Raw genomic sequence first — 11,866 nt, 5'->3', positions numbered from 1 at the left:
GCGGCGGCGGCGGCGGCGTCTGGGAGCCCCTCCCTCCCTCCCTCCCTCCCTCCCTGCCTGCCTGCCTGCCTGCCTCTGTCCGTCCGCCCCGTCCGGTCCCTTCCCGATGGAGGCGCTGCGGGCGGCGGGCCGGGCCGTGCTGCGGAGCCCCAGCCTCGCCCGACACCGCCTGGGCGTCGCCCGCCTCCGCCGCCACCGTGAGTCCCTCCCCCGCCGCTGAGCCCCACGTGGGACTCGGAGGGGGGCGCGGGGCCGGAGCAGCCCTGGAGGAGGCTCCCGGCCGGGCGGGCGGGCGCGGGGAGCGGGGTCTCTCGGGGCTGCCTCCTCCGCCCTGCTCGCCCCCGGTGGTCTGACGGGGCCCCGCGCCCCTTCCCTGCCTCCCTCCCTCCCTCCCCGCAGAGCTGCCGGAGTCGTGGTCCGACATGCGGGAGCCGCTGCTGGAGGGGATGGGCTTCGCCCTCAAGTACCTGGGCATGACGCTGGTGGAGAAGCCCAAGGGGGAGGACATGGCCAGCGCCGCCATCCACCGGATCCTCGCCACGGTAGGAGGCGAAAGGGAGGGAGACCCGAGGCTCGCGGGAGGCGGGGATGGCCACCAGCCGGGCGGCTTTTGGACCACAGCTCCCACCATCCCAGACCACGGACCCGGCTAGCTAGGGAGGATGGGAGTTGTAGTCTAAAGACAGCTGGGAGCCATAGCTGTCAACGTTCCCCTTTTTTAAGGGAAATTCCCTTACTCCGAATAGGATTCCTCGCAAGAAAAGGGAAAAGTTGACAGCTATGCTTGGTTTTCCCTTTGAGGCCTCTGGTCTCTCCTGTTTTCTGCTTTCAACTGAGCCTCGACATGATCAAGAGCAACCAGGGAATCTGGGACAAGATTGGAGGAGTCACGTGCTTGGATCGTTTGGTGCCAGAGAAAACTGTCAACAGATCAAGCTGCTTTTAAGGGAAGACCTACATAAAGAACGTTGCAGCTAACATGTTGGGAAGTAGCTCAGAAAAAGCTGTCTTCTTGAAGGAATGTTCTGTGAAAGTTGGCTGTTTGCTGAGGGTCTCCCTGAAGGTCTTGTTCCCCTCAGACAGACTCACTGCTGATGCCGCGGTGGCTGGTTTCAGGAGCCACTGGCTACGCATCTTGGTGGAGATCAGATCTGTTCTGGTTTCCCAACCTAAGAAAATAAGCTACTGTAGAGCCAGAATAAAGGGGGCAGCCCAAATGGTGCAGGGATTGGAAGAAACCTTACTGCATCTGGGGCTTCCTGATTTGGAGAAAAGGGTTTTGTCCTGACATGCTGTCTCCAGGTGTGATGATGAGCACCAGCCTAGATCTATCTTTGAAAGGGGATTGGACAAATCTACGGATAAGGAGATGGAGATGCCTCCCAGTGGGAATTCTCTGTCTGAGTTCCTTCTGTGCTCCAGCCTGCCTCTTTTACAGGATGAGTGCAGGGTGAAGAGCTTCTTGGAAGTCTGCTAGGAGCTGAGGGCTGGGCTAGGGGGTCTTCTGTGATTATCCAGGAGACCTCCTTCCCCATCTCTACCTTCACTCCTCAGGCTCGGGTGGGGCCCAAGAAATTCCGGAAGGTGATCTTGACTGTCTCCCCACGAGGCCTCTCTCTGCAAGACGCGGAGACCAAGGAGACCATTGAGACCATCTCCATCTACAGGTGTGTGAGGATGCTTCTGCAAGGTAGGGCTGCTGGAGGCCAGGGAGCTGCCTGGCTCAGCCCCTCTCTGCACGGCTGCCTGGCTGAGGACTTGCCCACTGGCTGGGCTGTGAGCAAGCATAAAAAGCAAGCAGACAGGCACCCAGTTGGGCACTGGGGAAGCCAAGTGAGGGGCAGCCCGCAGGCGTCTCCTTTGGAACAAAGCCCTGCTGTCCTGGGGAACGTGGTTTGCTGGGGAACCCCATCATGGTCGCTCCCTGGGGGTGTGTGGAGGGGCTGCTCCCCGGTTCCAGCTTCTGCTGCCTGCAGGACAGGGACATTTTCTGCTCTTCCGGTTTCCGTAATCCACTGCTAGGGCAAAATGCTCTCGTTGTGCTGCGTCTCTGCCTTAGTCCTGCATGCCCAGTAACTTGGCCATCTCCCACGGCCCCCTGCCCCGTCCTGAGGCCTCCTGCTCTTGCTCTGCCAGGGGTGCTTGGTGTGGGGATGCCAAGCGCTGCCTCCTCTCCTGCCCTCTTTCAGGATTTCCTATTGCACCACAGACAAGCTGCAGAACAAAGTCTTTGCCTACGTGGCGCAAAACCCCCAGAGCGGTGCCCTCGAGTGCCACGCCTTTCTGTCGCCCAAGAAGAAGATCGTAAGCCCTGCATTTGCCCCCCCCCCCCGGGGAGGGCTGGGTCCTGCACTGCTCTTTTGGGGTGGGGTTTGCTCGCTGGTTGGCTCCTCTGCCCCTGCATGCCCTGCAGAAGGGTTCCCCACCTCCCTCCCGGGGCCCCTTGCAGGGCGCTGCCTCGCCAGCTGCCCCGGTCGCCTTTTCTTGCCTCGTGTCGCCCATGCAGGCCCAGGCTGTGACTCTGACGGTGGCTCAGGCCTTCCAGGTGGCCCTGGATCTCTGGGAGGCTGCGCAGGCAGGTACGGATGATGGCCGTGCCCCTAGCCATTGCTATGCCAAACCCGTGACCTGCTCCCGTCTGGCTTCCTTGGTGGCTCGGTTGCCCCCCCCCCCCGCTGGGTGCACCCTTCTTTTCCAAGGTTGTGGGGTGGTGAGGATGGCGGGGGGCACAGGAGGGGTGTTCATGTCAAGGATGTGAAGTGCCAGCAAGTGGGAAAGGGAGGGGGTGCTGTTGGGGGTCTTGGGTGTTTCAGCCTCTGGACATTTTTTCTCCACCAGGCTCCAGGGAAGGGGAGGGGGAGAAGAAGCCCTACCTGAGTCCGCTGTGCCCCCCTGTGGAAAGCACCCACCCGCCTGGCAGGTCACCCCTTGGCAGCCCCCCCTTCAAGACCAACTTTGAGGTAAGGTATTGGGAGTGACCTGCTGCCACACTGCCAGGCTCCCTTGGCTCTCAGGGCCAAGAGGCTCCCTCCCTCACCAGCCCCACCCTTTGTATGTCAGCGGGGGCTGCCTGCTCTCTCTCTCGAGGGGCCTGGCAGCCACCTGGCTTTCTCTGGCCCTAGGAGGAAGAAGAGGAAGACGAGGAGGAGGAGGAGGAAGATCTCAACGAAGCCTTCTCTGGGTAGGGGCTGGTGGCTGCGTCAAGGTCCCCTGTTGTGGGGGGCAAGGCAGTCAGAGGTGTGGGTTTTCTGTTTCTGGGGGGACACATTGAAGGGCTGTGGCAGGGCTTGTGGAATAGAAAATGGTCTGGCTGGGGGGGCTCTCCTTGCTGCTGCTGCTGCTGCTGCTCTGATCTTTGTCTCTTCTCTGCCCCAAGCCGCGTAGAGGAGAGGGGCCACCCCACCACAGGTAACCATTGACACCCCCCCCCAGCATGGCCCTGCCCTCAACCTTTGCTTGGGATGAAGGGGTGGGGGAATGCCTTGGAAGGCTTTTCATTTCCCTTCTTCCAGGGGAGCTGGGGCTTCCCCTGCATTTTCACATGGACTCTTCCATTTGTAGGTTTCTCTCCCTCTCTGTCTTTTCCCTTCCTCTTGAGTGGCTCCTCTCGATGCCCTTGTGTGTTTCAGGTGTGGGGGGGCTTGCGTTTGGGGGCTCCCCAGTTGCCCGCTTCCAGTCAGTGGCGGCCTGGGGCTGCAGCCCCCCCAGCAGCTGCCTGCCTCCGGGGACATTTTTCTGAGGCTGCTTCTCCTCATCTTTCTCCTGCCACTCACCGTGTCTTCGCTGCTCATCTCCAGCACAGCCTCTGCTGCTGCCCCTTGTCTGTCACCCACAAGGACCAGCTGCCCCCACCCCTGGGAACCTGGTCTAGCCTGCCCAGGCCAGCCCCTCACCCTACTGGAACCCCAACAGCACCCTGCGGGGCATTCAGCAGGGATCCTCAGCCCCAGGACCTCTTCTGCGGGGGGGGGGGGCAGCATGAGTCTTGGGGGTGGGTGCACCAGGCCTCCTCATGGTGCTCTTGAGGCCTGAACATTGGGGGGGGGCAGCATTCAGATTCTCATCAGTCCTCACCCATCCCATATTGAGGAGGGCTGTGTTGAGTGTAGATAAATCCTTCCCTCTGCTGCCCCCCCCCCGCCCTGCTGTCCAGCTCTGGTGGGAAGGCAGCCCCCTCCCCTCCCCACCAGCTGCTCATCACTGCCAAATCACAGCTTTGTAGCAAAAAGACTAGTTTTTAATGTCCTTTTCTAAAGGGAAATAAACCATTTCTACTGTTGTTGTACTTGGGTGTCTTTCCTTGCAGAGGCCTCAGCCCACGGGGGAAAGGGGGCAGCGAGTGGCACAGCCGGCCTGCTCTGGGGGAGCCTGACTGGCACACAGGGGGTGGGGGGCATAGCACCGTCCGTCTCCTTCCTGGGCCGGGATTCCTGGCTCACCTGCCTGGGGCTCACCAGTCCGGCACCACCTGGAAGCCACTTCCAGAGCTCTTCGGGTGAGCTATGCCAGGCAGGCCCTTCCCAAGGGGGGAGAAGCAAGCCAAGTGGGCCTGGGGGGCAGCCCTTCTGTGGGGTGGGAAGGTGGGCAAGCAGGGGATTCCACAGCCCCCCACCATTGCTCTTTGCTGTGCAAGGTGGGGGGGAGCCTGCGAGGGTCTTCACTTGTTAAAGTAGGTTCTCTGGCTGGGGGGCGGGGAGTGGAGCAGCAGGGCGGCAGAAGAGGGTCTTTTGCTGCCCAGCTGGGGAGGCGGAGAGCTGCCTGTCCTGAGGGAAGGGTGGGATGGGGTGGCTTGACCTCCAGGCAAAGGGCCCTGAGCTGCTCTCAGCCCCACTGCTGGAGGGAAATAGGCAAATGGGGCTCTTCTCTCTGCCAGGACCGAAAGGGGGCTGCAAGCTCTTCTCTCTCTGCCAGGACCCAACTGCCACTCCCAACGCAGCGCTCTGAGCTGAGCCTTCAGGCCGGAAGCGCTGGATTCCTGGAAGGCGGTGCTGGGTGCTCGTGTGTCACGGGGGGGGGGGGGGAGGCTCCTCCTGGATGTGGCCAGGGGGAGGTGGTGGGTGGCAGTTCTCCAGCTGCCAGGAGGGAAAGGACCCCTCCTGATCTTGCTGAGAAGGAAGAAGGTGGAGGTGGGCTGGGGGTGGCTTTGGCTGGAGGGGGAGGGCAAAGGCAGTTGGCACACAGCTGGTACCTCCCCAAGAGGAAGCCAAGGGCAGCTGGCAGGAACCCTATAATTGCGGTGGGAGGGGGCAGGTGGGAAGGCATAGGGGCTGAAGGGAACTCTTGAGGGAGGCGACAAAGTCTGCCCAGCATGGTCTTCTGGGTGGTGGCCCCGCTCAGGGCCCAGTCCAGAGTTTCCATGGTGAAGCTGCAGGGGGGGGGCTGGACGAGGTCGTGGCTTCAGCTCCCGCAACGAGGCTCGTCGGATAGTAGCGGTGGGTGGTGCTGGCCTGCCCCATGGGTGGCGCTGCTGCTGCGCTCTCCGTTGGCGGTGGCCCCAGAGAGAAGGGTTGGGCGAGAGGGTGAGCCCGGCGTTCCGCATGCACTTTGGCCCCGACGGGCTCCATGCAGGTCTGCTCCTCCTGGGGCGAGAAGAAGCAGGAACTCTTTGCATGCAGGGAAGCAGGAGGCTGCGACGGTGGTGGCAGGCGGAGGCCACTGAGGTCCCCCGCGAGTTTCAGCTACACCTCGATGATGTTGACAGAGGGCGATTTCATCTTCTGAAAAAGGGAGAGAGAGGGTCGTGGGAGCGAGCAGGACCCCCAGAGCTATTGGGGGCCCCGACGCCTCCCACTCCCTCTTGGCCAGGCTGTGCCCCTCCCCCGCAGCTGAACTGCGGCGCCCCCATTGCCCTGGAGAGCGCCCGGCACCTTCGCTCCTTCGAAAAATGCGTGTCCAAAGTCAACCACCTGTCATTTTCCCTTGCAAGATGGCAACCCGCCCTGGGTGGGTTCGGTTCCGGCGCCCTTTCTCCCCCTTCAGGCCGGCTGCTGCCGACGAAGAGCGCTCCTAGTGACCCAACTCGGCCAAAGCCGGCTTCCCCGGAGCCCCGACGGCTCCCGGCGCCGCGCTTTTGCTCCAGCCGCGCAACCAGCAGCCGGAGGAGAACACAGACCCGCTCCAGCCGCCGAAAGCCCCGAGGACAGGGCGGCAGCTCCGGCCCCGCTGTCTGGGGCTGGGCTGCCCGCCGTCGAGCTCCGCCCTGGCCCTCCTCCCTCTTCTCCCCTTCCGAAACGGCCCCCACCTTGCTGCGGAGGAGGCCGCCGGTGGGCCGCTCGGGCGTGCTGTGCTCCGAGGCCGGCTTGCTCTTCTCCTTGTTGTTGTTGGAGTCGTTGTCCTTGATGATGTCGTATTGCTTGCAGAAGAGGGCGATCACCGCTGCGGAAGCAAGGAGGAAGGAAGGTGACGAGGGGCCTCCATCGTGCAAGCGTCTCGCCTCCGCCCCCGCCCCCGCCCCCGCCTTTTGACATGCTGGAGTCAGTGGCTGGTTGCTTCCCAGATCTTTTATTTGCGCAAAAGTTCAACACAGCTCAGTCAGAAAAGGGAATTCGCGTTCGTTCGGCCCTGCGCCCCGAAATAAGCATTTCTACCCAATCTCCCGCGCGTCGCCTTGATCCGGGGACTCTTCAGATTCACGGCGATTTTATCCTCTCAGAGCTGTTGCTTCTGCACAATGCTCGTCAAAACCCAAACCCAGATGCCAGCTGCCCATCGGGAACTTGGGGTGCGCCCCCACCATAAGCATCCGACCGGGAATCACAAGCGGAGAGGAGGAAAGGGTTGCGCTTTGCTCAGGTCCTGCTTGCCAACTGGGTAGCCACTTTTTGAGGTGCCCCCGCTCGCTTGGGCCTGATCCTGCTGCTGCTGCTGCTGGGCTCTTCTGACGGAGCCGCGTTCAACTGGATGCTTCAAGGCTGTCAGGCGTGGCCCCTCCGTGCAAAGAACGGTAGGCAAAAGAGGCAGCAGAGAAGAAGGAACTTTGGCTGTGCACCCAGAGACAAACTCCGGGCCAGCGCTAGTGGGATACTCACACACCCGCAAGGGACACAAGCAGAGCGTGCTGGAGCAGGCCCAAGGGAGCTTCCCACCCGCCTCACCTGCCCACATGAACAGCACAGCCACGATGATGACGATCTCGCCCGTCTGCAGCTGCCGCTCCTTGTCCAGCCCCTCCATGGTGATGTCTCCTGCGGAGAGAGAGAGCTGTGCCTCGGGAGGGACGCCCCGTCGGGCGAGGCAAGGGGCAAGGAGGGGAGAGCAGCTGCAGGCTGAGTAGGGTCTCGCCGGCCCCTCCGCCTGGGCTGCCCACAGGTCCCTGAGGGGCCCCACCCGCCCAAGGACGGAGGCACCACGGAGCTTCCTGGCCCCCGGAGGAGGCCCGGGACTGACTGGGAGGAGACAGGCGGCGCTGGAGGGGGACAGGGGCGCCCAGCCGGTCAGCAAGGCTCCGGAGGGCTGGGGTGGGAGAGGGGAAGGTCCCCGCGGGCGCCTCGCCTACCCTGGCTGGAGCTGTTGGACGGCAGGCGGTCACTCTGCTTGAGGGTGCGGAAGTGGACCCTCTTGCTGGCCTGGCTCTCGCCGTGCAGGCCGATGCTCTGCACCTGGATGACATAGTCGGCATCCTCGGCCAGGTCCCAGAGCACGCACGCCCGCGTCGTCGTGTTCACCTCCCGGATGAAGCGCTGCATCTGCCCGTCCTGCCGCTGCCGGAAAGGAGGGGGGGGGGGAGGCCGTCAGAGCGGGTGAGGGCAGAGAGAGGGAGGGAAGAGAACATAGCTCCCCTTGGCTGACAAAGGGGTTGGGGAAGCAAGGGGGCGGTGGGGCTGCGGGACAGAGGAGTGGTGCGCCCCCGCCTGCCTCACCTGTTGCAAGATGGCGTAGCCGATGACGACGTCCCCTTCCGGGACATCCCAGGAGACCATCGCGGAGTTGGCCTTGAGCTGGGTGACGGTGACGTTGACGGGCGACGGGGGCCGATCTGTGAGGCAAGCAGGGATGGAAGGGTCACGGGTGGCTGGGCAGGAGTGGACTGGATGACCCCAGGGTCCCTTCCATCTCCGCCTCGGGTTTCTCCTCCCTCCTGGGGGCTGGCACAAGTTGGTGCTGCTGCGGGGAGGACTCTGTCTAGGGAGCAGCTGCCTTTCCAGGGGAGTTAGCACCCGTAGAGACGGAGGGGAGCAGGGCCTGGAAGGCAGCGTCAGCGTCCTTGATGCTGTTATACTGAAGGTGTCATTTTAGGGCGAAGTTCTCATCTTGCAGTGCAGTGCTTTCGTGCAAGCTGCTTTGAGCTTTAGTTTTTAAAAAACCAAAAAACCAAATAGAACTTAATCTGAAAACTAAAGCCATTTTCCCTCTAAAAGTGAACTCCGGTGGTGAATACAGATAGAAACTAGACCCAGACAGAGCCGATTAAAGGTTATGAGCCCAGGACGCTTCATTTGTGTTGAAATACGGACTAAACACCATGATGGAAGGGGCTCATAGAATCATAGAATCATAGAGTTGGAAGAGACCACAAGGGCCATCGAGTCCAACCCCCTGCCAAGCAGGAAACACCATCAGAGCACTCCTGACATATGGTTGTCAAGCCTCTGCTTAAAGACCTCCAAAGAAGGAGACTCTTACTGTCAGGAAGTTCTTCCTAATGTTTAGGTGGAATCTTCTTTCTTGTAGTTTGGAACCATTGCTCCGTGTCCGCTTCTCTGGAGCAGCAGAAAACAACCTTTCTCCCTCCTCTATGTGACATCCTTTTATATATTTGAACATGGCTATCATATCACCCCTTAACCTCCTCTTCTCCAGGCTAAACATGCCCAGCTCCCTTAGCCGTTCCTCATAAGGCATCGTTTCCAGGCCTTTGACCATTTTGGTTGCCCTCCTCTGGACACGTTCCAGTTTGTCAGTGTCCTTCTTGAACTGTGGTGCCCAGAACTGGACACAGTACTCCAGGTGAGGTCTGACCAGAGCAGAATACAGTGGCACTATTACTTAGAATCATAGAATCATAGAATCCTAGAGTTGGAAGAGACCACAAGGGCCATCGAGTCCAACCCCCTGCCAAGCAGGAAACACCATCAGAGCACTCCTGACATATGGTTGTCAAGCCTCTGCTTAAAGACCTCCAAAGAAGGAGACTCCACCACACTCCTTGGCAGCAAATTCCACTGTCGAACAGCTCTTATTGTCAGGAAGTTCTTCCTAATGTTTAGGTGGAATCTTTTTTCTTGTAGTTTGGAACCATTGCTCCGTGTCCGCTTCTCTGGAGCAGCAGAAAACAACCTTTCTCCCTCCTCTACTTCCCTTGATCTAGATGCTATACTCCTATTGATGCAGCCCAGAATTGCATTGGCTTTTTTAGCTGCTGCGTCACACTGTTGGCTCATGTCAAGTTTGTGGTCAACCAAGACTCCTAGATCCTTTTCACATGTACTGCTCTCAAGCCAGGTGTCACCCATCTTGTATTTGTGCCTCTCATTTTTTTTGCCCAAGTGCAATACTTTACATTTCTTCCTGTTAAAGTTCATCCCTAGCTCCCTAGGCCCGAGATTCTGACTGCAAGCTGAAGAAGAAAACATGGAAACTGGTGGTGGAACGACAGGAATATTCCTTTGAGGAGGATAATACTGGGTCAGTGAGTTCCAAAGATCAATTAAGAATTGTCTGAAAAATATTGTTTCAGCATATTTTCTTTTCTTATTTTTTGCTCCATGTTCACTGTGCCCCCCTATTCATCTTTTACTCGGAAGGGCGAAAGGTCGTTGCCTCTCCAAGGGGAAACCAGGAGAGTGGCTCAGCGGAGGGGGAGAGCCTTGTAGGGAGCCTTGACACAAGGAAAGACCCTCCATCCCGCAGAAACACCTGCTCCTTCCAGGGCTTCTCCTCCTCCGAGAGTTTCCACATTTGGACTCCGCAGTTCGCCTTCTCTTCCAGCCGACCTCCCCGCCGGTGGCGCGCGCCCTGGACTCCGCTTGGTCCCCTGGCTGTGCCCCCCCTTCAGCCACAGAGGCCCCCATTCTTTGGGGGAAAGAGGCAGCAGGTTGCCTCTTGCCCTGGCTGGGCTGCGCTTTCCTGACCTCGGCCACAGGGCCGCTCCCTACCTCCAGCTCGCTCTCCAGCGGAGACCCGGGGTGGAGAGTGAGGGGAGGCTATGAACCCTCTAAGGATCCCCTTCTGCTCCTGCGCCATTTCTGCAGTTGTATTTTAAGCCATTCATTTGAGAAACTTCTGTTTTGAGGGCACCAGGCAAGAAGCAGGAGGGCCATCTATTTGACCAGTAAACGAATAAATGTATTTCTTGGAACTCTGCGGGCTTGACTGCCAATAGGTCCCCCTCGCTATACCTGCCTGCTTTCAGACTCCCCGGGATTGGCAGCTCCTGACAACCACCTACTTTCCTTGCAAGCTGCACTTACAACTCCTAGGGGCCTCGGCTCAAAGTCAGCTATTATGCATTAAAAAGACGGACCCGCCGAGCAGGGGAGTCTGGGGGGCGGAAGCCGGCGTGTGGAGACAGGTCAAAAGGTGTCCTCCTCCAAGCGAGGGAGAGTCGGGCCCTCGTCTTGGGCAGCTGGAAGTAAAGCAACAGCCGCCGGTTTGGGGCCGGATTCCGGGCAAAGCAGGCCAGACTGAGGGGATCGTGACCGTGCGTGGGGTGTCTCATGAGTCAAGTGCGGTTTGGGGGCGTCGGGCGTCAGAATGGGCCAGAGTCACCTTCTTCTCGTGGGTCAAGGGCAGCGGAGTGGCCGCAGGGTGCCAGGAGGTGCCCCCTGCCAAGAGACCTTTGCCACCTCGAGAGAAGGCGGAGGCCGGGGACGTGGGCAGAGGCTCCTTCTCACCCAAGCGGGGCCAGCTGGCAGCCGCGGCCTTCCCTGGAGCCAGGCTTTTACTCTAATGAAATTGGCCGGGGTTCCGCTCGCGGCTGCCGGGAACAAGGCGCTTCGAGAGGGGCCCGAGCCTGCCTTGGCCGCGGCGCTGCTGCCCCGATCCGGCTGCTTCCGCGGGTAATGGGCGGCCAGTGACGCAGCCGAGCAGGGCAGGGCAGAGCTGGGGCCAAAGAGACCCCCGCCTTTCCCGCCCACCCCCTCCCTCGCCCTCCGACGGCCCTCGTCGGGGTGCGGAGCAGCCCGGGTTCAGCACCAAGGCCAGCGGCCCGAGAGACGGCCAGCCGGGCCTGCGCTTGTGGGGAGAGCGCGCTGGTCTCGGGCGCCGATCCTGACCACCGGGGGCTTTTTCTCTCCCGCCTCCCGCCCCGCCCGGAGCCCCGGCACTTACTTGCGCGCACGAGGCACAGGTCGCAGCTGACCAGCACCAGCACGGCCGCCGGGCTGAGGTACGCGGGGAGGGAAGCCATGGCCGCGGACGGGCGCAGCACTTGCTCATGGAGCCCGGCGAGGCTCCGGGCGCTCAGGGGGCGGCCAGAGCGGGGCCCCCCGCAGTCTCCGCCGCAGCGGCTCCCGCCGGACGGGTCAGTGCCAGCGCCGCGCTCCCGGCTGCGGAGCCTCCTGCTCTTCTGCCGCCTCGCGGCTCCATCCAGGCGGGCCGAGGCGTCCGCAGAGCCCAGCGGAGGAGCCCTGCCCAGCGGCCGAGGTCCGGTTCCGCTGCGGAGACTGCTCGGGCGGCGGCGGCAGCAGCAGCAGCAGCGGCGGCGGCGGCAGCAGCAGCAGGAGAGGCAGCGCGGTCCCTGCAGCAGCACCAGCCGCGCTCGGTCGTGGAGACAGTCTGCCCGCCCAGCGCCGCCCAGTTGGCGCCGCCTCCCCTCGCCTCCGCGCGAGGGCAGCAGCTGCCCCGGACCTGAGTGGCCACTGGCCGGAGCCCGGGAATTCGGGCAACAAGGAGCCCCCGCCGACGTCACGCCCCGGCCAGGGTCGAG

At 61.5% G+C, this 11,866-nt stretch overlaps 2 protein-coding genes across 3 annotated transcripts; one reads left to right on the top strand and one right to left on the bottom strand.

Annotated features, from left to right (window-relative positions):
- Nucleotides 1-27: 27 nt before the first annotated feature.
- On the top strand, nt 28-4,285 carry LOC307211843 (low density lipoprotein receptor adapter protein 1-like). Of its 2 annotated transcripts, XM_079968942.1 has the most exons (9): nt 31-197; nt 400-542; nt 1,555-1,667; nt 2,190-2,304; nt 2,507-2,579; nt 2,839-2,960; nt 3,123-3,181; nt 3,377-3,408; nt 3,630-3,871. In XM_079968942.1, the coding sequence occupies exons 1-9, from the start codon at nt 107-109 to the stop codon at nt 3,737-3,739; spliced, it is 858 nt and encodes a 285-aa protein (XP_079825068.1). In that variant the 5' UTR covers nt 31-106; the 3' UTR covers nt 3,740-3,871. The 2 variants fall into 2 exon arrangements, with proteins under 2 accessions (XP_079825067.1, XP_079825068.1); XM_079968941.1 differs by lacking the exon at nt 3,377-3,408 and having other exon boundaries at nt 28-197; nt 3,630-4,285.
- Nucleotides 4,216-11,587, bottom strand: FNDC4 (fibronectin type III domain containing 4). The gene is made up of 6 exons (XM_079969033.1): nt 11,269-11,587; nt 7,860-7,975; nt 7,496-7,700; nt 7,095-7,184; nt 6,242-6,375; nt 4,216-5,717 (listed from the first exon to the last, which is right to left on the bottom strand). The coding sequence occupies exons 1-6, from the start codon at nt 11,345-11,347 to the stop codon at nt 5,679-5,681; spliced, it is 663 nt and encodes a 220-aa protein (XP_079825159.1). The 5' UTR covers nt 11,348-11,587; the 3' UTR covers nt 4,216-5,678.
- Nucleotides 11,588-11,866: the final 279 nt, after the last annotated feature.

Source organism: Podarcis cretensis (genome assembly GCF_951804945.1).
Source record: "Podarcis cretensis genome assembly, chromosome: 3".
Taxonomy (NCBI): Eukaryota; Metazoa; Chordata; class Lepidosauria; order Squamata; family Lacertidae; genus Podarcis; species Podarcis cretensis.
The sequence above is the reverse complement of the archived record's forward strand: the minus strand, read 5'-3'. Positions and strand labels throughout refer to the sequence as shown.

What these genes read in the sequence shown, in the direction of transcription:
- FNDC4 (XM_079969033.1), bottom strand. Translation starts at nt 11,347, where the DNA reads ATGGCTTCCCTCCCCGCGTACCTCAGCCCGGCGGCCGTGCTGGTGCTG. An exon ending in CCTGTGCCTCGTGCGCGCAA is followed by an intron (nt 7,976 to 11,268) that starts GTAAGTGCCGGG and finishes CTTGCCTCACAG; the next exon opens with ATCGGCCCCCGTCGCCCGTC. An exon ending in GCGGCCTCCTCCGCAGCAAG is followed by an intron (nt 5,718 to 6,241) that starts GTGGGGGCCGTT and finishes TCCCTTTTTCAG; the next exon opens with AAGATGAAATCGCCCTCTGT.
- LOC307211843 (XM_079968941.1), top strand. Translation starts at nt 107, where the DNA reads ATGGAGGCGCTGCGGGCGGCGGGCCGGGCCGTGCTGCGGAGCCCCAGC. An exon ending in CGCCCGCCTCCGCCGCCACC is followed by an intron (nt 198 to 399) that starts GTGAGTCCCTCC and finishes CCCTCCCCGCAG; the next exon opens with AGCTGCCGGAGTCGTGGTCC. An exon ending in CCTTCAAGACCAACTTTGAG is followed by an intron (nt 2,961 to 3,122) that starts GTAAGGTATTGG and finishes CTCTGGCCCTAG; the next exon opens with GAGGAAGAAGAGGAAGACGA.